General features: G+C 65.2%; 1 protein-coding gene across 1 annotated transcript; it reads left to right on the top strand.

Moving 5' to 3' along the window:
• Positions 1 to 4,218: 4,218 nt before the first annotated feature.
• ADGRA2 (adhesion G protein-coupled receptor A2) lies at positions 4,219 to 22,211 on the top strand. The gene is made up of 19 exons (XM_033081348.1): positions 4,219 to 4,439; positions 11,408 to 11,479; positions 14,265 to 14,336; positions 14,443 to 14,514; positions 14,665 to 14,736; positions 14,846 to 15,009; positions 15,077 to 15,290; positions 15,508 to 15,672; positions 16,206 to 16,407; positions 16,500 to 16,649; positions 16,780 to 16,941; positions 17,073 to 17,282; positions 17,350 to 17,551; positions 17,716 to 17,924; positions 18,041 to 18,168; positions 18,533 to 18,656; positions 18,758 to 18,903; positions 19,040 to 19,129; positions 19,393 to 22,211. The coding sequence occupies exons 1-19, from the start codon at positions 4,219 to 4,221 to the stop codon at positions 20,594 to 20,596; spliced, it is 3,879 nt and encodes a 1,292-aa protein (XP_032937239.1). The 3' UTR covers positions 20,597 to 22,211.
• Positions 22,212 to 22,285: the final 74 nt, after the last annotated feature.

Raw genomic sequence — 22,285 nt, 5'->3', positions numbered from 1 at the left:
CAGCGTGGTCAGTAAATGTCCTGAGCCCTCCTTGGAGCTGTTACCCAGCTGGGGCCGCTGTTGGAGCTGGGGCGGAGGGAGGAGGGTGGTAAAGGCAGCTGGGAGGGGCTGGCCGAGGAAACGAGGCAGGTTCTGCCCAGGAATGTCCCTAAATCGCTGCCGAGATGTCCCGAGCTGTGCCCGGAGGAGCCCCTGGGTGGCGCTGCTGGGCCGGGCACGGGGGCAGCTCCCAAAATCGCCGTGGGGCCCCTGCTCACCTGCCCAGGTGCCCCCCTTGCTCACCTGCCCAGATGCCCCCCTTGCTCACCTGCCCAGGTACCCCCCCTTGCTCACCTGTCCTCCTTGCTCAGCTGCCCAGGTACCCCCCCTTGCTCACCTGCCCAGGTACCCACCTTGCTCACCTGCCCAGGTACCCACCTTGCTCACCTGCCCAGGTACCCACCTTACTCACCTGCCCAGGTACCCCCCCTTGCTCACCTGCCCAGGTATCCCCCTTGCTCACCTGTCCTCCTTGCTCAGCTGCCCAGGTGCCCCCCTTGCTCACCTTGTTCACCTGCCCCCCTTGCTCACCTGCCCAGATACCCACCTTGCTCACCTGCCCAGGTACCCACCTTGCTCACCTGCCCAGGTACCCACCTTACTCACCTGCCCAGGTACCCCCCCTTGCTCACCTGCCCAGGTATCCCCCTTGCTCACCTGTCCTCCTTGCTCAGCTGCCCAGGTGCCCCCCTTGCTCACCTTGTTCACCTGCCCCCCTTGCTCACCTGCCCAGATACCCACCTTGCTCACCTGCCCAGGTACCCCCCTTGCTCACCTGCCCAGGTACCCACCTTACTCACCTGTCCAGGTGCCCCCCTTGCTCACCTGCCCAGCTGCCCAACCCCTGAGAGGCGTTCGTGGCTCTGCTGGGCTCCGTGCCCTGGGACTGTGGCAGAGCAGGGCGGCTCGGTGGCCCTGGGGATGCCCCAGGACAGCTCTGTGTCCCTCTGGGCAGGTCCATGTGCACCAGGAGCATCAGGAGCTGTGCTGGGACAGTCCGAGCTGGGCTGTGACAATGCCCTGGAGAGGAGCGACAGCTCCTGCTCCTTCCTCTGCAGCTTCTCCCACCCGTGGAGCTTCCAACCGACTTTCCTCGTTGTGTCCAGAAGCTTTGCCACGCTTCCCACGTGCCCGAGCCTCCCCGAGGCCGCAGAGAGGGCACTGCCCACGGGCATCCCCCCCAGGCACCCGCCTGGAGCCCGGGCCGGGCCGGGAAGGCGGCGGCGTTGGTGACACCGGACACCTGCGGGGCCGTGGGGCACGGACCGGACACTGCCGGGGGACACGGACCGGACACTGCCGGGGCTGTGGGGCACGGACCGGACACTGCCGGGGGACACGGACCGGACACTGCCGGGGCTGTGGGGCACGGACCGGACACTGCCAGGGGACACGGACCGGACACCTGCCTGGCCGTGGAGCACGGACCGGACACTGCCGGGGACACGGACCGGACACTGCCGGGGGCACAGACCGGACACTGCCGGGGGACACGGACCGGACACTGCCGGGGGCACAGACCGGACACTGCCGGGGGACACGGACCGGACACTGCCGGGGACACGGACCGGACACCTGCCTGGCCGTGGGGCACGGACCACCCGCGGGCTGGACAGAGGTCACCCGGCAGATGGGAGCTGCTGGTCACTGGAGTGGAGCCAGCAGGCAGCACATGAAAGACTCCCCGGGCTGTGCTGAACCGCGCAGAGCCTCGGCCCCCTTGGTTTCCATCCAGGAAAGCCCCGGCAGCGGCAGCGCTCACTCCCCACGCCCAGAACTGCCCCCGGCAATATCTGCCCTGGAGGAAGGTCCAGCATACACGGTATTCCTCTGCCCTCGTGGTTTCCAGTGTGGCGCAGGCCTTGTTCCCTCCGGGGCAAAGGTGTGGCCCCAGGACTGCCAGCAGTCCCCTGAGGTCACCCTTGTTGCCACATGTCCCTTGGATGGGGGCTGGCCAGGCTGAGCCCCCAGACCCTCAGCACTTCACGTGTTCGAGGGTGAAAAACTTCCTGGGGGCTTGGAGCACGCCCAGGTGCAGACCTGGCTGGTTCTTGGAAGAATAAACCCTTGATGATCCCGGACAGGGTGAGCTGCTGCTGCTGCTCCCTCTCTGGCTCCTGGGAAGTGGCTCATCCTCATCCTCATCCTCGGGGAAGCAGCAGGAGCTGTGTGTCAGCGGGAGCCCGGGACACCCAGGGCAGCTCGGCCCAGGCTCTGCAGCCCTTCAAAGTGGAAAGTGTGTTTATTTCTGGGATATCGCCTTTCCGGCAGGAAGGACGGCCACTGCCAAGGTTTTTATTGGATCCCAGTGAAAGGAATTGAGAGAGTCTCGTGCTTGTTGTCTTTCCCCACGCCTGCAGTAGTTGAGGAGGTTTTTTACCTTCGAGTGGGAGGGAGGGACGCAGGGATTTGGCATCCAGCACCGTGGATGGAGTTTCAAACGGGTTGCCTTGTCTCCTGGGCCAGAGGCATCAGGAGGGGTCGGGGCTGGAAAAGCATGGAGAGGGGCTTGGAAGCAGTTGAAAGAACCTGGACTCTCAGGCTCAAAGCATGTGGAAAGTGTTGCTTGAGCTCCTCTCCTCCAAGCGGGGCTGGGGCAGGGTATTCCACACGTCCCAGTTTGGACAAGGTTCTCACTGTTCTTGGAGGGAATTTAGAGACCGAAATTCTGCAGAGCAGGCACAGCAGTTTGATTGCTTCAGAGTTCATGGAATGCAATTCCAGTGCTGGTACTGGAGCTCCTGGAGACACAGATTTCTTAATTTAGGGTTCATCCAGTGAAAGATGGCTGAGCCCGGCACCCTGAGGAGTTTTGGGGTGTGCTGGGTGTGTTGTGAGTGCCTGAGACAAGGAGTCTGCTGTCCCTGGTGGGAATGCCCAGCGAGAGCAGCAGGCTCCAGCTGGGAGCCTCATCCCTCGGTAGGAGGGAGGGATGCCCCTCCTGCTCTCTGCAGCGCTGGAAGCAGAGGCCCTGCTCACCATGGGGGTGCTTGGGAGGGTTCCCTGCTGTGCTGGTGCTCGCAGGATCTCAGAGCGGATACTGGACACGAGCAGTTTCCTGTTGCTCTTCCAGCTTCAGCTGCAGGATCTGGGACCAGCACAGAATCAGAGTATTTTGAGTTGGAAGGGACCCACAAGGGTCATTGAGCCCAACTCCTGGTGCTGCCCAGGACAATCCCAGGACAATCCCACCCTGTCCTGAGACCCTTCTGCAGAGGCTCCTTGAGCCGGGACTCGCTCCTGGGACAGCGTCGTTCCACACTCTGTTTATTTGGAGAGAGGAGCAAATTTCTTTTCCCCTCCAGGAACTCTTGGTCCTGGAGAGAAACCGCATTCCCAGCATCGTCTTGTCGTCCTTCCATGACCCTTTTCCTCCTCTCCCTGGCACGGGGTCCTGCAGACTTCATTGCCGGCTTTTGATCCTTTTGATTTGACGCTGCAGCGAGCCGTGGCCTCGGAGAAGCCGAGCCCCGGGCGGACGAGAGGGCTGGAGTCAGGCGAGAGGCAGCGGGGATGTGGGAGGGGGGAGCGGGAAGGAAAATATTGAACTTAGCGTGAAAGGCAGTGAAGCAAAGCGGGAAGCCGAGGGGGACGAGTGTTAACTGCAGAGCGGCGGCTGGGAGGGGACGGAGCAGTGACCACGGCGTGAACTGTGCAGGGAGCTCCTTCACCGGGGTCCCACAGGCAGCGGGAGCCCGCACAGCTCCCGTGTGCAGATCTGCCGGGCCCACGTGTGTGTCACCAAGCTCCTCACCCTGTGCCTGTCACAGCCGCGATGTCACAGCGAGGCACCGCAGGGCGGCCACACGGCCCTCGTGGCTCTGACCCACGCAGGGCTCCAGCTCGGCCCGGGGGTGGGAGCAGCCGGAGCCCTCCGGGGGGGGCGCAGAACCCCAGCTCTGCTCCGTGGGGACCCCCGCTCTCGGTCCTGCGGGACCCCGCGGGGCTCGGGCTCCTGCCCGGGCGGGTCTCCCCCGCTCCTCCTCGCCGGTGCCGTCGGGGGGGCCGAGCCGCTGCCCTCGGCGGGGCCGGGGCGGGCCGGGGCGGGCCGGGGGAGGCGCCAGGGCCGGCGGCGGAGCGCGGCGAGCGGGGGAGGCGGCGCCGCCGGAGCCGCCCCGGGGAGCGGGGCGGCGGCGGGCGCGGAGCCGGAGCCCGGAGCCGTGGCCCGGGGCCGGGGCCATGCGGCGGGCGGCGGCGCTGGTGCTGCTGGCGGCGGCGCTGAGCGGCCCCGGGGCCGGTGCGCGGAGCTGCCCCGCGCTCAGCCTGGGCTGCAAGTGCGCGGCCGAGCGGGCCAAGGTGGGCGGCGGCCCCGGCGCGCCCCGGCGGAGGGTGGTCTGCAGCGGCGGGGGGCTCCCCGCGCCCCCCGAGCCGCGCCTGCTGCCCGACGGCACCGTCACGCTGTGAGTACCGCGACCGGCAGCGTCCCGGGCATCGCCCGCTGCTCCGGGCATCTCCCCAGCATCTCCCCCAGCATCTCCCCAGCATCTCCCCCGCATCTCCCCAGCATCTCCCCAGCATCTCCCCAGCATCTCCCCAGCATCTCCCCAGCATCTCCCTCCGGCCCGGCTCTGCCCCGGCCGCGCTGCCGCCCCTCCCCTGCTGCCCCGGGACAGCCTGAGCGGGACGGGAGCCCACGCGTGGGTCTGGCTGAGCCCTCTCCGTGCCGGAGCTGCACACCGGGGGCTCTCCGCATCGCCCCGTGCCTGGCGGGGACTCGGGAACCGGGACTCGGGGACTGGGAGTGAAGCCCCGCGCGGTCGGGAGCGCAATGAAGTTACTTTTTTCTCTCAATAAGCGACTCTGCAGCAGCCAAAGCGGCGCTCGGTGCTGCGTGGCGTGGTTTAAATCGCGCTGAAGGGGTGTCGAGGCTCTGGGCTGCCGAGGGGACCCCGCTGTCCCCACGGCGCGGCGGCGGAGCGGGGCTGGTGTGGACGTGAGCTGGAAATGCAGGAAACGGGCTCTTTCTCCTGCTTCCCTCCGCAGCGTTTCTGCGTGCTGGGAACATGTTTTTGTTTGAAAGCGGCTGCTGTCCCTGGAAATATTTACTGAGAAGGGATCAGGAGCGGTTAATGGGTCTGGGGGTTGTGCAGAGGTTCTAAAGCTCTGCTCGGTCCCTAAAGGCTCCTGCTCCTCGCGGCCCCCGCGCCGGGGGCTGGGGTTCGGCTGGAGCTGGCAGCCGTGTGCTGCTCGCTGCAGGGTTTATTTATAACTCCAGAGGAGATGTTTGAATTAAGATCTGGATTGGAGGCTGGGCTGGCAGCGCTGCAGTTGGGGGAGCGCCGCTCTCCCCCGGAGCGGTGTCCCGTCGGGGTTGGTGTGCCCGTGTCAGCACGGCCGGGGCTCCCACCTTGATCGGGTTTGGGGGCTGCTCTCACACTCCCGAGCCCGTGGGTCGCGTTGTCATTGCTCAGGCTCCCCGGGTGCCCCTCGCTGCACAGAGCCCTCGCTTTGGGGTGATGGTGGCAGCGAAGGTGACCCCGCTGTCCCCGCTGTCCCCATGTGGAGAGTGGCCACAAACAGGACAGTGCCATGAGCAGGCTCTGAGTGCAACAGCCACATTAAAAGCACAAATTGTCCCAGAGCAGCAGCACTGATGGGTGTCCTGGCCTTCCCTCGGTGGGGGACACTGGGGGCCCTCGGGCAGGTGACAGCTGGGCTCTCCATCACACTCGTGAGCTTTGCTCTTCGTGTCTTTGCTCTCATGGCCCTTCCTTGTGTGTCAGCCCCCCGCAAACACCCGTGGGGACGTTTAGTCCTTTGTCAGTTTGTGTTGGGGAAAATCCCATCCCACAGCCCATGGCTGCTCCAGGGCCCTGCCCAGCTGTTCCCAGGGTTTGTGCTGCCTGTGCTGAGGCTCCCTTGCAGGGGCCGGGATGACCGTGCAGAAGCATTAGGGCATTACACGATCCCACTAAAACGTGACATGAAACCTACAGGCGTAGGCAGGAACCTACAAATATGCGGTGACCCTGGCTCTGCTCTCGTGCAGTAAACATGATTTATTCCAAACCCTTTCCAGATGGAACAATCAAAACCAGAGGCTCCGACTTTGGGAGCGTCTCCTGGAGCCACTGGGGTGCGGGCAGGGAGTGGAGGGGCCCAGGCATGTGGCAGGGGCTGCACGTGCCTTGGGGACATCCTGCTGGGGACAGCCAAATCTTCAATTCTGCGGCTGAGCTGGGCTCCTACACGTGCCCCAGGGTGCCAGGTCCCATCTGTGCCCCAGGGTGCTCGAGTCCCATCTGTCCCCCAGGGTGCTCAGCGCTGCTCCTGCCCCTGCTGCAGGAAATGTTTGGGGCAGTAACGCTTCAAAGCAGAGCGTGTTCCAACGCTCATCCGGTCCAGCCTGGAATCAGGAGTGCTCAGCACGGGGGAGGCTCTTCCCAGCAGCCGCCAGCACGGGAGGGACCCTGGCCTGGCCGCAGGTCCAGCTGTCCAGGCAGTGGCCGGGGACAGGCGGGTGGCCAGGGAAGCTCCAGTGGCTGGAGGGGCTCTGTCACCCTGTGGGTCCCTCATCCCGCCTCCCATTTGGCTTTTTCCCACACTCTTGCTTTATTTATCTTTAATTATTAGGCCTGTGCTGAGGAATCCTGCTCTGCCTCCAGAGCAGCTGCTGCACATTTACCCCCCACGCCTGAAAACGCTTGCTGGCATCACCCCTGGGTGGGCAGGGCAGGGATGAGGGACAGGGACAAGGGGTGAGGGATGTCTGTGGCCTCAGGGACCCTACAGCCACTGCAGGGCTCGGCCGTGGTCCCAGCATCCAGGGGATGTGTTGGTGTCTGATGGGGAGTGTGCTGAGCAGAGCTGTGTCCTCCCCTCGTGCCCTGCAGGGCTCTCCAGGGGTGGCTGTGGCTCTGGGTGATGCTCACACATCCCCTCCAGCCCCAGCAGACGTTTCTCAGTGTGTGCCCTCCACCACCCACCCCAGTTCATACCCAGTTACACCCTGCAGGAGTGCCAGCCTCGCCCCTTGGGTTGTCACCCCGCTCTGACTCGTGGCCCTGGGGAGGTCACCGGGCTGTTTTGGCAGGGCTGGCACCAGCACAGCCTGGGCACAGCGTGGCCCCAGCCCCACATGCTGCTCCAGCTCTTACCGGGGCATTTGGCACCTCTGGGGGCCGTGGCTGAGGTGCCGGGGTGCTGCAGACAGGGATTAACAAGGCTTTAATCCCCCCAGCTGACCCCGTGCTAATCGCCCGTGGAAAAAGCACCACATCCCTAACGAGGGCTGGAGAGACTCGGCCAGCCCCGCTGTCACACGGGCGGGAGCCCAAACCTCTTCCAGATGTGGAATCCCAGCACAGGCCTCATTTATGTGCACAGCTTGATTGCACTGAAATTACAGATTGTCTGCAGGGAATAGAGGGCTTTGACTTATGACCAATTTCCAGTTCTACTTGAACTCCCCGCTCCAAGGCCGCTCTATCCTGGGCCCTGCAGATGGTTTCTTTCTCAAGCCTTCTTCAGCTTTTTATTTGTTGTTTATTGGGCCGCAGCTCCATCAGGTTTGGCTTTTCCAGGGGCTGCAGGTCGTGCTGCTGCCCGGTGTGTCAGAGCATCCCGGCCCAGGCTGGCTCTGGAGGCTTCGCCCTCTCTCCAGGGCTTATTTTTCCTGTGCTAACAAAAGCCGAGGGTTGGAACAATAATTTTCACCATCCGAAATAGCCCGGCGTGACGTGAGGCTGCAGGAAACGCCCGGGCACGGCACAGGGAGGGGAAGAGCCCCCGAGCACCCAAACAAAGCAGGGAGGGGAGGATCCCCCAGCTCTGGGCTTCTCCAGCCCCACTGGGTTGGGAGATGTGGGGTCCCTCTGGGAGGCTGTGGGGTCCCCTCCGGAATGCAAGGCTCCTTCTGGGAGCTGTGGGGTCCTTGCTGGAATGTGGGTTCCCCCCTGGGATGCTGTGGGTCCCTCTGGGATGCTGCAGAATTCCCTGAGATTCCGTGGGGTCCCTCTGGGATGCTGTGGGTCCCTCTGGGATGCTGTGGGTCTCTCTGGGATGCTGCAGAGCCCCCTGGAATGCTGTGGGGTCCCTCTGGGATGCTGCAGAGCCCCCTGGAATGCTGTGGGGTCCCTCTGGGATGCTGCAGAGCCCCCCGAGATTCCGTGGGATCCCCCTGGGATGCTGTGGGTCCCTCTGGGATGCTGCAGAGCCCCCCCAGGATTCCCTGGGGTCCCTCTGGGTTGCCGCCCCCAGAGCCTTTCTCATTGCCAGAGCCTTCATCACCTCTCAGCAGCCCCGGGGCCCCTCTTTTCTCTTCCCAAATCCCTGTGCAGAGCAGCGAGCCGTGCTCGGGGCGCAGCCCTGTGCCGTATCTGCTCCCGGCATATGCTTTGAATTACCGCACTTGGAGAGCAGAGCCGGGCCGGTCCCCGCCCCCAGCGCGGCCCCCCAGGAACCCCGCGCCGCTGCCCGGGCTGGGGAGCCACCGTCTCCCCGCGTCCTTTTTTGGTTGGGTCCAGAGGAAGTTTATTGTTTCAGCAGCCCAGTTTCTGGAGCTGTTATTTATCCAAGTGGATTCCAGCACGCTTGAAAAAACAATCTTGTTTTTTTCGCTTTTGGCTCCTCTTTTTGAGATGAAAAAAGAGGAGAGGAGGAGGAGAAGGGATCTGTATCTCTCTGCCGGCAGCCTCGCGGGCTCCAAGCCCCCACAGCCGCGGTGAGGGGGGGTCGGAGCGCGGATGCTGCACCCCTTCCAGACCCAAGGATGCTCCTTGGGGCTCCCCACCACGCATCCCCCATCGTTTCCGTTTGACTCCACGCTCCGGTCCTTAATCCCCGCATTGTCCAGGGGGACTTTTCCAGCCGCCGCTCAATTAGCCGATTATTGTCCCCGTGGCGGGGCTGGCCCCGGCAGGAGCCCCCGCCCGCCCACGCTCCGCGCCCGGAGGGTCCCGGGGCACCGGGCAGGATGAGGGTCCCGTTTTGGGTGGGAGGGCACCGAGCCTGGGGGTGAGAGGGATCCTCAGCCCTCTCTCCCGGCTCATCGCTCCAGGACTGGGCTGGGGATGAGCAGCAGCTCCAGAGGCCGCGGCTCTGTTTCCATGGCCAGCCAAGCCTGTAGATGGATGGAATGGAGGGCACCGGGCCCCCTCTGCACCCCCAGACCTCGGTGAGCGTGTGGGGACCCCTGGAACCCCTGCCTGCATCCCCTAGCCACAGCAGCCTGGACTCGGAGAGCCGGGGGCAGTGGGTGGCTCCCAGCCCTGAACCCCCTTTCCCCCCAGCTGATCCCCCCTCCCAGGGCAGCTCTCAGAGTCTGAAATGCAGTGGGGGGCTCTGGGCCCATCCCCACATGCCCAGTGGGCCCCCAGGGTGGCTCAGGGGCTGCTGGCCCGTGACCCTCGTGGGTTGGGTCGGAGTGGCCTCGTGGGCACAAAAATCCCACTGCATTTGGGGGTTCTCAGTTGATATCTTGTAAGGGGACAGTGCCAAGGACCCACACACAGCTCTGCCGCCTGTGGACATGTGGGAATGGAAAGTGCCGTGGAGCCTGATGAGAACTTCCTGGGGAAAAAAAACCAAACCCAAAAACCCAAACAGAAAACAATTTGGAACATAATATCCATGAAACTAGAGAAAACAAAACAAACCCGTGTTGGAGGATGTGGGCTGGAACTGGGGAGTGCGACCCAGATGGCTTCGGTGGGACAGGGAAGAAAAGAGCCAGGATCCCTACCAGGAAAAGTTTTATTGGGAAGAAAAGTTTTGGGCAGTGTCACTGTCAGCACAGCCTTTTTGTGCCAACCCTCCTTTGAGTCAAGGACCTCTTCTCCTCGAGAAAGGACAGAGCCGGGCAGCACCTGCAGCTCCCGGTGCCCTGAGCTGTGCAGGAGTCCCGGCCTTTCTCTGGAGGGCTCCGGGGGTGGCTTTGCCCCGGGTGGGGCATCCCTGGCTGCGGATCCCGGGGGCAGCAGATCCTGCTGGGAGTCAGGAGCGTCGCCTTTTAAGGCAGGAGCTGTGGTGCTGTGGCAGAGGTGCGGATGGTCCCGGGGGTCTGAGCGAGCATCCCCGGGGCTCAGCCGGGGCTGCGTTCCCGGTGGGGCGCGGGTCCGGTGCTCCGGTTCTGCCACCACGGCCACGGCTGCATCCCCCCGCACAGCAGTGCCTTCGGTTGTGAAATCTCCTGCGGCTGCCACGAAAAACTCTCGGAGCCCTTGGGGACAGCACGGCCTTGAGCAACAGCCCCCACCGATGCCGCGGCGGGGAATTGGGCTCGCCGTGGCTGGGGCACTGCCAGGAGCGATGGAAACATCCCCTGACGCTGGGGAAGGGTCCCGGGCCAGCCGGGCCCTGGCGAGGAGAGGTCCCGGCGGGGAGGAGAGGGTCAGGCACGGCCCTGGCCGTGTGGAAGCAATTTGCAGCTGCCGGGGCCGCCGGACGTTTCCGCTCCCCGCCGGCCGGGTCGAGGGCCCCGCGGCCGCGCCGGTGCCCGGTGGCGGCTCCTCATTAGCACAGGATGCGGGGGCTGCGCTGCCAGAGCCCGGCGCTTCCCTCGCACCCAGCCTGGGGGGCTGCGGCTCCCGGGGCCGCTCCTGCCCCGAGCCGAGCGCGGCTCCGCGGGCAGCGCGTCCGGAGGGGCCGGGCTCATTGCACAGCACACAGCGGCCATTCAGCCGGGCCCGCCCGTGTGTAAACAGCCCGGCCCGGCCCTCAATGAGCCCTTTTTTCCCCGGCTCCCCCCGGCCGGGGCTCCAGGATGCCCTCCCGGCCCGCCTGCCTCCGCTCCGTCTCGGGGTCGCTTTGCCGGCGCTGCTGTCCCGGTGCCCACGCGGCCGCTCGGGAGTTCCGGGGAGCCAGCGCCGGTCCCCGAGAGCCGGCTCTGGCTCTGATAATTGCGCTGAAGATCTTTAATGAGCTCCTGGCTGAACGGCCGGGTGCTGGAGCCCTCTCTGTCCACTCCCGTCACCCCGCAAGGGGCCCTTTGGGCAGCAAAGCTGTTTATTTGGGGATGAAATCTCACTGCTGGGAGGCTCCTGGGACAGCCACAATGCCGCGGCCATCAGGAGCTGCAGGCCTTGGGGTGCCCTCCTGGTGCTGGGGTGGGGGTCACCTCCTGCACGTGTCACTGCTTGCACCGAGGTGATGTCCCGAGAGCCAGAGCAGGGATCCCGTGGCAGTCGGTCCTTGTGGTCCATGGCACGCAGACCATGCAGAGCATCCCCACGCGGCTTCTGCATCCCAGCACTGCAATCCATGCTCCCTCCTGGCCACCAAGCCTGTCCCTGGAGCTCTCCATGGCCACCAGCACGGTGGCACAGCCATTGGGGGGCTCTGCCTGTCCTCACCCCCCGCCAGCTCTGGGTCCCCGGGGCACGGCAGGTGAGGTAACGGGGCTGCCCCTCTCCCTCTGCTCTTCCCACAGGCTGCTGAGCAACAACAAGATCTCGGTGCTGGAGAACGGCTCCTTCTTCGGGCTGCGGGCTCTGGAGAAGCTGTGAGTGGGGGTCGGGCGGTGGAATGCAGGTTCCATGGTGGGCGGTAGCGCCATCACTCGCGTTCTGCTCCTGATGTGCTGCAGCAGGAGCAGCACTGCAGCGCAGAATTGCCACTGGCACCCACGGGCATCCCGGGGACCCCGGGAGCTGCAGTGGGGCGGGAGGCGCCGGGGGGGCCGCGCTCCGTGAGGGCCGGTATGAAAAGCGACATTGTCCCCCCGAACAAAGTCAACTTTCTTATCTCTCCATGAAAGGCATCTCTATGGAGGGAGCTGCGAGAAGGGGAGATTTATGGCCCCCATATGGGTTTGATCTGTAGGTATGCAGGCACGGGGACCGGCACTGAGGGTGTTTTGTTCCCCACCGTGGCCCTGCGAGGGTCTCGCGCATTCCTGCGCTGTGTGGGCTCCCGTGGAAATCCCCACGGGGCTGTTTTTGGGGTGAGTGAAAAGCAGTCACCTTGGGGACACCGTCCCGCACAGCTGAGCCCTCCCCAGCATGGGTCAAGGTGTGGGGTCACCTCCCGCTCCTGGCCCCGCACTCTCGTGAGCAGGAGGGGTCGTGGGACACGGGCAGGGAGTCCTGGGGCCACACCTGGGGAGAACCAGAGCTCTGCAGCCCCCACGAGCCTGGGGTGCCCCTAAAGGTCTCGGTATCCTGGAGAGGAGCTGCCCCGGGTCACCTCCTGCTCCCCGCGGGGTCAGAGGGGGCCTGGGGCGGGTGGGCAGCGCTCCCCCGGCCCCGCCGGCCTCATCGCGCTGCGCCGCGCCTGATTGCCCTCGACAGGAGCTATAATTGTTTTCATCGGGTCGGTTTGGGGCCGTGGCGCAGACGTGCCCCATGGAGAGCCCGGGCTGGCATGGCGGGGACACCGTGGGGGCTGCGGGGCCCCTCCAGTCCCATCCTGGGGCTGGCAATGCCCCTGCCCACCCTGGCTACCCAGCGTGGGTGCTTTGGGGTCCCGGCACAATGGGGGGAACCCGTTCCTGGATGTCAGGGGTGCCCCCACGGGCCACCTCCCCTCTGGCTTGGCATCTCCAGTGATTTGTAGCGGCGTAATGAGATTAATGAGTCTGAGCGGGGACGGTATGCGGCGGCGGCCGCGAGCGCTCATTAGCAGAGCCCCGCTTGGGAACGGCGCTGGGGGGATGCGAGGGGGCTCGGTGGGTGACAGCAGGGACAAGGACGAGCCCTGTCCATCCGTCTGTCTGTCTGCGGCGGGCGCACAGGGAGTTGTGAGCTCACACAGCGTGCTCCGGGCGGTGAATCAGGACGGCTCAGGTCCTTGGGGCTGGGGTCTGCTGCCGTGGGGGTCCCTGTGCACTCCTGGTGATTGGGGTCCCCATGCACACGTGGCACTGAGCCACTGCTGGCTCTCACGCCTGCAGCGTCACCCGCCGGGGCTGCGGGAGGAGGGGGCTTTGCAGGAAATGCAAAGGCAAACGCGCAGAGCAGAGAAAAAGAGGAGCCTTATCGGAAATGTGCAGCAGAGCCCCGGCCCTGGCCCGCGGGAGGAAGTGCCTGAGTGAGGAAGGCTGCCCCTGGCCCAGCGCCAGGCTGGCTGCAAACCCCTGGGGCCCCGCACGGTCCCGGTGGGTCCCAGCCCCGGCTGGTGGTCCCTGCAGCACCCAGACCCCCCAGACCTGAGCCAGGCGCCGCAAGTTTGGTCACTGGATGTGTTTTGGCTGGCAGGGTGTGCTGGGGGTGTTCTGGGGGGTGGGAGTCCCTGGGAAATGCAGCTGGCCAGGGGCTGGCACGCTGGTGGCCCTGGGCACGAACCAGGACGGGTGTGTGGGGTGGGTGCCGCTCTGGGACTCCCGCTGATGCTGCTGGCCGTGGCAGTGCAGGTGAGCGGAGCTGTTCCTTCAGCACCAGCGCTCACCTGTGCACACCTGCCCGCACACCTGCCTGCCCTGCGGCCCTGGCAGCTGCCGGGACGGGCGTTTGTCCGTCGGTAACGCCGGGAAGGGCAGGCGCGGGCAGCGCTGTTGCATCAGCCGAGCAGGGCCGGGATGACGCCGGCTGCGTTTCCTCTGCCGGAGGGGCCTCTCTGGTCTCCGGCGGGGCTCCCCCCACGCACCCCGGCTCTGCTGGAAGGGGTTGCACCGCTCCCCATGCCCGCCGCTGGTTTGTGCCCCTCCAGAGGGGCTGTGGCTCACGGGGTGTCCCCAGGGCCGCGGGCAGAGCAGCGGGAGACCCAGCGACGAGCTCCGCTGAGACTGCTATAAATAAACACGGTCCATATGGATCCCATTTCCTCTCCCGGACAGCGCCGGTGCTCTGCAGAAGTTGCCGCGGGTCCCAGGGGCTGGGCAGAGCGGCCGGTGCCACCAGTGCTCCCCAGTGCAGTGTGTGCCGGGCGAGCCCGGTTAGATGTGCACCCGCAATCAGGTTAATTGCTCAGACGAGCTTCCCGAGGGCCGCAGAGCCCGTCCGGGGCCGTGTTCTTATCCCGCACACAGGAGATAACCCGGCGGGACACGGCTGGTCCGGGAGCAGTGGGTGCCAGCAGCCAGTGCCAGCGTGCGGGGCCACCCGGTGCTCCGCAGGGCACCCAGAGTGTGCCCAGGCATCCCCCGGAGCAGCGGGGAGCCTTCCCTGCATCCCTCGGAGAGATAACCAGAGAGAAATGTGATGGAAAACTGCTAATGAGCAGGGGTTGGCAGCGCCTGGGGGGCCAAGGGAGGGGATGGGGGCTGGGATGGAGCTGCTGTGCTCGTGCTGTGTCTCCTGGGGATGGGGCTCCCACAGCGCACGCCAAGATCCGTGTCTGTCTCCCCGCAGGGACCTGAAGAACAACCTGATCAGCACAGTCCAGCCGGGCGCCTTCCTCGGCCTCCCCGAGCTGAAGCGGCTGTAAGTGCCGGTGCCACCCCTCGGATCACCCGGGGCTGGCCCTGGGGACACCAGTGGGGACAGTGAGGCATCCCCAGCCCTGATGGCCCCTCCACTCACCTTGCAGGGACCTCTCCAACAACCGCATCGGCTGCCTGAGTGCCAGCGTCTTCCAGGGGCTCCCCAACCTCCTCCGACTGTAAGTGGCTCCCTGGGGACATCCTGGACAGCCCTGTCCCCCGTCTCCTGAGAGCGAGGGGGTGTGCGGGCACAGCAAGGGGCCTGCGAGGTGTCCCCTCTCCCAACAGCGCCCTGGCCCCCCGTGCCACCTTTCTCTCCTGTCCCGCAGGAACATGTCCGGAAACATCTTCTCCAGCCTCCCGCCCGGTGTTTTTGACGAGCTCCCCTCCCTGAAAGTCGTGTGAGTTGGTGCCCTGGGATTTCAGCGCCCAGGAGGGGCCCTGCCGAGGGTCTCGGGGTTGGTAGGTGCCCGAACCCTGCGGGTGCCCCGTGACACCATCCCTTTGCAGGGACTTTGCCACCGAGTACCTGACGTGCGACTGCAACCTGCGCTGGGTGCTGCGCTGGGCCCGCGAGCGGCCGGCGCAGATCTCGGAGCGAACGGCGTGCGCGTTCCCCCGGCAGCTCCGCGGCGTGGCCCTGCGAGGGGCGCGGGACGGGCAGCTCCGCTGCGGTGAGCCGGGGCCGGGGCGGGGGCGGCGGCGGCGGCGGCGGCGCGGGCTCACCTGTGTCCCCCGCAGCGGGAGCCCCGGAGCTGCACACCCACCACCTCATCCCGTCGCTGCGCCAGGTGGTTTTCCAGGGCGACAGGCTGCCCTTCCAGTGCACGGCCACGTACCTGGACAACAGCACCCAGATCCGGTGGTTCCACAACCGCGAGCCCGTGCAGGAGGATGAGCAGACGGGCGTCATCGTGGAGGAGAGTCTGATCCATGACTGCACCTTCATCACCAGGTCAGGGATGGGCACCGGGACGGGAATGGGATGGAGATGGGAACAGAGATAAGGGATGGGGACAACCACTCGTGGCCACAGGACTCATAGGTTTGTGGGTACCTAGTGCCGAGTGTGGGCACCTTTGGTGCTTCATGGCGAGTGTCTCCATGTCCCCAAGCTTGGGGGATCACTGTGGGGTAGCCCCGCCGTGCCAGCCCCTCTCCTGTGCCCGCAGCGAGCTCATCCTCTCCAACATCCACGTCTCCGCCAACGGCGAGTGGGAATGCGCCGTCTCCACCTCCCAGGGCAACGTCAGCAAGAAGGTGGAGATCGTGGTGCTGGAGACCTCTGCATCCTACTGCCCGGCCGAGCGGGTCACCAACAACCGCGGGGACTTCAGGTGGGCACCGCGGTGGCGCAGGTGGCGCGGCGGGTGGGGACACACGCGGCCGGTGCCACACGGAGAGCGAGCGGTGCGTGCGGGGGGCTCTGCTCGCCGCAGGTGACCGCACGTCTGGTAGCGATTAAGGGCCGCGGGGAGCGCGGGCGCTTTTGAAGGGCTTCCCGTGCCGGCGGCGCAGCCTGGCTCCAGCAGCAGAGGTGTTGGAATTTCTCTGGCACGAGACGAAAGGCTCCGGGCGCCCGCCGTAACCCCGGCGGGGCCCTTACGGAATATAAATTACTGGCACAGTCAATGTGGCTTAAATTAGCGGTGCCCCCCCCGCTGCCCGCTGCTTCCCCCTCGCTGCCGGAGCCCAGCGGGATGCGGGACTGGAGAGCGTGGGGGTTTGGGGGAGCATCACCCCAGCCTCCCCAGAGTGCAGGGTTTGCAGAGGAAGCTGCGGAGCCCACGGGTGCAGCTGCGCAGGGGCCGCACGGGGGGAGCAGGCTGGGGACGGGGCTGCTGGTGGTCACCGAGTGCGGGTCCCGCAGGTGGCCCCGCACCCTGGCAGGGATCACGGCCTACCAGCCGTGCCTGCAGCACCCGTTCGCCGCGGGGCCGGCGGGCGTGGGCTCGGCGGGCGAGAAGCAGGCGTGGCGCCGCTGTGACCGCACCGGGCGCTGGGAGGACGGCGACTACTCCCACTGCCTCTACACCAACGACATCACCCGCGTGCTCTACACCTTCGTGCTGGTGAGTGAGGGGCCCGGGGGCTCGGCTGGGCCGTGGGGGCACAGCTGGTGACCGTGGTCCTGCCGTGGCCGTGCTCATTAATCCGCCTGCAGATGCCCATCAACGCCTCCAACGCCCTGACCCTGGCTCACCAGCTCCGCGTCTACACGGCCGAGGCAGCCAACTTCTCGGACATGGTTGATGTCCTCTATGTGGCCCAGATGATAGAGAAGTTTATCGGCTACGTGGACCAGATCAAGCAGGTAATGAGCACCGCAGGTGTCCCCTGCCTGCCCCAGTGCAGCCTGGTGTTTTTGGGGTGGAAAAGCACGAATTGGGGTGTTTCTATGGGGGATGGTGGTAGCTCTTTGCAGAGCTGCTTGCTGTCCCCAGCTGACAGACGTGATCGTGGAGATGGCCAGTAACATCATGCTGGTGGACGACCACATCCTGTGGATGTCCCAGAAGGAGGAGAAGGCCTGCACCAGCATCGTGCGCTCCCTGGAGAGGATCGCGGCCCACACGCTGGGCAGCAACTCCCAGCACATGGCAGTGGTGAGGGGGAACACGGGCTGGGGCTGGATACGGGGAGGAGGGGTGGGTGGGCTGCTGCTGTGGGGTCTCTGGCTGTGCCAGGAGGGTCTCTGCCCGTGCCAGGGCTGATGATCCTCCTGTGACGCCGGCAGAACTCTCGCAACATCGCCTTCGAGGCGTACGTGGTGAAGCCCGAGAGCTACGTGGGGCTGAGCTGTGTGGCGTTCCAGCGCTGGGATGGGACCCCCCCAGGACGTTCCCCCCTGGCCGAGCAGAGGGCTGAGCCCACACCCGACCAGCAGCTCAGGCTGCGCTGCACCACGGGGCGCCCCAACATCTCCCTGAGCAGCTTCCACATCAAGGTACGGCAGCGCCGGGGGTCGGGGGCTGCGGGTCGGCCCCTGCTCACCAGTGACCGTGCACCCGCAGAACAGCATCGCCCTGGCCTCCATCCAGCTGCCCCCCAGCCTGTTCGCCAGCCCCGCCCCAGCCACACCGGGGGCTGACTGCAAGCTCCAGCTGCTGGTGTTCCGCAACGGGAAACTCTTCTGCAGCACCGGGAACTCCTCCCGCCTGGCCGACGACGGCAAACGCCGCAGCGTGGCCACCCCAGTCATCTACGCCGGGACCTGTAAGGGCGGGGTGCTTGGGGTGCCCCTGGGGCTCCCCGGGGCATTGTGCTGGGATCCTTATGGGTGCCTCTGCGATGTGCAGGGCCCCTGTGTCCAGCGCCTCTGGGGGTGCAGGAGGAGGGGGGTCACTTGTCCTGCTGACCGCGTTTCTCTGTGGCTGCAGATGGCTGCGGAGTGGGGAACCTGTCAGAGCCGGTGGCCGTGTCCCTGCGACACCCCGGGGAGGGCACAGACCCCGTGGCTGCCTACTGGAACTTCGAGGTGCTGGGGGGCATGGGGGGCTGGAGCGCCGAGGGGTGCCAGCTGGCTGCCCGTGAGCCCAATGTCACCTCCCTGCACTGCCGGCACCTCAGCAACGTGGCCGTGCTCATGGTAAGCGTGGGGTGAGCAGCAGGGTGGGAGCGTGGGGGCTGCAGGAGGGTGGTGGGGTGGCTTTGGGGCACAGGGATGGTGCTGTGGGGTCTGACGGGCTGTGCTGTGCCGTGCAGGAGCTCAGTGGCTTCCCCAGCGAGGCACAGGGCGCTGTGGAGGTGCTGCACCCGGCCATGTACACCTGCACAGCCGTGCTGCTGCTCTGCCTCTTCACCACCATCATCACCTACATCGTCCACCACGGGTGAGGGAGCGCCTGGGGGCTGTGCTGGTGGTCTGGGGGGCTGTGCTGGTGGTCTGGGGCTGTGCTGCTGGGTGTCTCTGTGGGCAGCGGGGGGAGCTCCCCAGGTGCCAGCAGCCAGGAGAAGGTGCACGGGGATGGCCGTGCAGTGACATGGCCCTTCAGGACAGGGTTTCTCAGGAGATGACCTCCAGGAATGTTCTGCCCAGGGCTCTGGGTCCTGCTCCTTTGCCGTGTGCAGGCACACACCTCCAGCCACGCTCCATGGCCAGGGACAGGCTGCTGGTGCCTCCCCCAGGTGCAGGATTTGTGCCAAAGGGAGCCAGGCAGGAGCTCACAGGTACCCACTGTGCTCTCGTTCCTGCAGCACCATCCTCATCCCGCGGAAGGGCTGGCACATGCTGCTTAACCTCTGCTTCCACATCGCCATGACGGCCGCCGTCTTCGCGGGAGGCATCACCCTCACCGGCTACCGGGCCGTGTGCCAGGCCGTGGGTACCGGGCAGCGCCCAGCACCGTGGGACGGGCCCTGGGGGGGCACGGCTCCCCCTCCCTGCAGCACCCCCTTCCCAACCGCGGCCTCCTCCCGCAGGTCGGCATCATCCTGCACTACTCGTCCCTCTCCACGCTGCTCTGGATGGCGGTGAAAGCCCGAGTGCTCTACAAGGAGGTGACCTGGAAGGCGCCGCAGCAGCCGGACAGGGACACGTCCCAGGCAGCCCCCAGACCCATGCTGCGGTACCCACCCCCATTCCCCCTGCCCCGGCCCCACGGGGGCATCTCCAGGGGTGGGACGGGATTTCTCTTCTGGACAAACCCATCCCGTGCTCTCCCGCGGGCTCCAGGTGTGCACTGACACTTCCCCTCCCCGCAGGTTCTACCTGATCGCCGGCGGGATCCCCCTCATCATCTGTGGGATCACAGCAGCTGTCAACATCCAGAACTACCACGACAACAACCCCTAGTAAGTGTCTGTGCTCCCCCCTTCCTCCCTCCCACGCGTGTGGCCTCCCTCTATTGGGGCAAGGGGAACTGGTGGCACTGGGAATCTCGAGAAGTTTGGGAAAAGTTCAGTGAGTTTTTCCTGAGTGTTAGCCATACATTGGGAAAAAACGGCCCAGGAAAATGGCCCAGGCAGCGGGCACAGCTCCACAGAGCCCGTGGAGGGGCAGGGGTGCCGAGCAGCTCCACACCACGAGCGCTCAGAGCCGCTCTCCTCCCGCACAGCTGCTGGCTGGTGTGGCGGCCCAGCCTGGGCGCTTTCTACGTCCCCGTGGCTTTCATCCTGCTCGTCACCTGGATTTATTTCCTCTGCGCCGGGCTCAGCCTCCAGTGCCGACCCTCGCACCAGAAAGCCATCCCGGAGCCGCTGGAGCCACCGCCGCGGCTGGGGGGGACCAGCGACCTCCTGACGGACTCTGGGTCCATCTCGGTGACGCTGAACTCGGGGCCGTCCTGCCCCGAGGGGGACGGTGTGTACTCCCTGCGGGTGCAGTTCTGGGCGCTGGTGGCCACCCACGCCCTGTACGTGGCCCTGTGGACGTTCGGCGCCATGGCCGTGTCGCAGCGCTGGTACCTCAACATCGTCTTCAGCTGCCTCTACGGCGTCACCGCCGTGGCGCTGGGGCTCTTCATCTTCGCCCACCACTGCCTGCGGCGCCGGGACGTGCTCAGCTCCTGGTTCTCGTGCTGCCCGTCGTACCGGAACGCGCTGCCCATGCAGGCCTACGTGCACCCCGGGCTGGGGCCGGAGGACGGCTCGCAGGTCTTCATCGGCTGCGAGCCCGAGGCCGCTCGCTCCGGAGCCTCCTCCTCCTCCTCGCCCAGCAGCGCCGGCTCTGCCGGGGGCCGCTGCAAGCTCACCAACCTGCAGGTAGCCCAGAGCCAGGTGGAAACTCGCCCGGCGCCCTGCCCGGAGCCGGACGCTGCCGACGGGAAGCCCGTCCGGCACAGCAGCACCAGCAACCTGCACGGCCGCAGGAGCCACCGGGGCAGAACTAAGCCGTGCCGGGACGGGAAGCACCACCGCTTGAAAATGCTGCGGGGCCCCTCGGAGCAGCCGTCCAGCGAGAGCGGGAGCCTCCACAACAGCCACTCCGAGAGCTACCCCAGCGGCAGGACCAGCCCGGCCAGCGGTGGCCGCGCGGGGCCGCGGCTGGCGCAGGATGGGGACACCGTGCCCAGCCCCTCGGAGGGCAGCGACGGCGGGCGGAGGGTGCCCGACTTGGCCGAGGCTCGCCGGAGGAGCGGCAGCCGGGACAACCTGCGGCCGGGCGGCGCCGACAGGGAGGCGAAGCGCCGCTCGTACCCGCTGAACGTGGGCAGCCACAACGGCGGCCTCAAGGGCAGCAAGTACGACATCAACCTGGCCAGCGCCGATAGTGTGGCCGGCATGAAGACCGGCCTCTGGAAGAGCGAAACCACCGTGTGAAGGTGGGGAAGGACCAAGGGGCGCAGCGTTCTCCTGCGGCCGGAGCTGCTCGGGGCACGGCGGGGGCAGCGCTGCGGGATCACCATGTGCACTAGCGGGGATGGGCGGCACGGCCGGGGGCTCCGGCTGCCCCGGGCACAGCCCCCATCTCCCCGAGGAGGCTCCGAGCTTCCCACCGCAGTGCCGGAACCGCAGCCGTGCTTCAATCCCTCCTGCATGTCACTTGAGATTGATCCTAAATGCTATTTTATATTATACAGAGGAAATGTCTATTTTTCAAAGCTATATTATTGAATGTATATATGTATAGACGGAGCCGTAGGTGACGCGAGGGCCCTGCTCCTGCCCCGGGCACTGGGCCAGGGCCTGCTCGTGCCACGACTGCAATATCCCCGCTGAGGGACCACTCCAAGTGCCCTTCACGTCCAGGCACCGCAGCCCCAGCCTGAGCTGGCTGCTGCTGGGGAGCAGCTGCTGCCTCTGGAGCGTTGCTAGCCGCGGGCCAGCCCTGGGGGCTGCGCCGTGCCAAAGCCATATTGCAAAGCCAAGCACAAGGTAAGAGGAGCCTCAGCTCCAAGGTGAGGTGATTGTCTGCACTGCTTTGATGCCAGACACTAAAGTAACGGCCACAACAGGCTCCAGACACTAAAACCACAGCCAGAAAGTGCTCCCAGGCCCTGAGAGGCTCAAGCCATGCAATGGGGTGGGCTGGCAGACCTGTGCTGCTGCTGGAGCCAGGATTGTCCCTCTGTGCCACAGCACCAAAGAACCAAGGTGTGGGAGAGGCCCAGAGCAGCTCTGTGTCCTTAATCCCGGTGCTCAAGCTCAGAAAACACCTAGGTTTGCTCTTAGGAAGGCAGAGATCATTCTGGGGAGCAGGGACCATTCCTGGGAATGCAAGAGAATGGTGCCAAGGAATTAGGGACCTTCCTCAGGCAGTCAGAGGGCTGGAACCTGGATAAGCACTTATTGTTCCCATTGAAAAACAAGCTTCCCCTTTTCCCCAGCACACAGGTAAAACAGCCAGGCCACAGAGAGGCTGCAGCAAAGCAGAGGAGGAAGGTGGGAGCCTGGTGCCTCCCCTGCCCTTTCCAGCCTCCCCTGCCTCAGTTTCCCCCACCTGCAAATGAGTTTAATAACACAGCTACCTCCGAGGGGCCGTGGGGCTGGCAGGGCCACGAGCCAGGGGAGGAAAAAGCACTTAGTGGGGATTGGTCTCACCCCACAGGGCTGGGGCACCCCTGGGCTTAACCTGCCACTCCCTGCCTGCCTCGGCTTCTCTGCCCAGTCAAATGTTCAAATATTTCATTGTCCCTGGTATTTAACAGTTTAAACCCTTACTGCAGCCCCCCCAGCCTGGCTGATGTCCCGTGGTTCTATTGCTTGCTGCATTGTGACAGTATTAGAGAAAAAGCTTTGTATTCCTAATTACACTTTGTTTTGTCTGTTTACAAGCGAATGACATATCAACAGAGCTTCCTGCAATGTCCGGGGGGAGGGGAGGGAAATATGCCAAAGAAATGTTTTAAAGGGGTCTTTTTGCATTTTTATATGAATAGAATGTTTCTAGCAGATATGTTTTGTTTAATATATTAAAGATATGCCAATCTGCCAAGATCTACTGTTTTTTCTCTCAGATTTCATGTTCAAATACAGCGTGGCCTGCAGTTTTTTGACCATCACAGTCAT

This window comes from Catharus ustulatus, chromosome 27, assembly GCF_009819885.2.
Source record: "Catharus ustulatus isolate bCatUst1 chromosome 27, bCatUst1.pri.v2, whole genome shotgun sequence".
Taxonomy (NCBI): Eukaryota; Metazoa; Chordata; class Aves; order Passeriformes; family Turdidae; genus Catharus; species Catharus ustulatus.
Note: the sequence above shows the minus strand (reverse complement) of the source record. Positions and strands in the feature narration are given on the sequence as shown.

Coding starts and splice junctions, on each gene's coding strand:
- ADGRA2 (XM_033081348.1), top strand. CDS start 4,219: ATGCGGCGGGCGGCGGCGCTGGTGCTGCTGGCGGCGGCGCTGAGCGGC. Junction 14,737..14,845: donor CTCCCCTCCCTGAAAGTCGT/GTGAGTTGGTGC, acceptor ATCCCTTTGCAG/GGACTTTGCCACCGAGTACC. Junction 15,010..15,076: donor GGACGGGCAGCTCCGCTGCG/GTGAGCCGGGGC, acceptor TGTCCCCCGCAG/CGGGAGCCCCGGAGCTGCAC.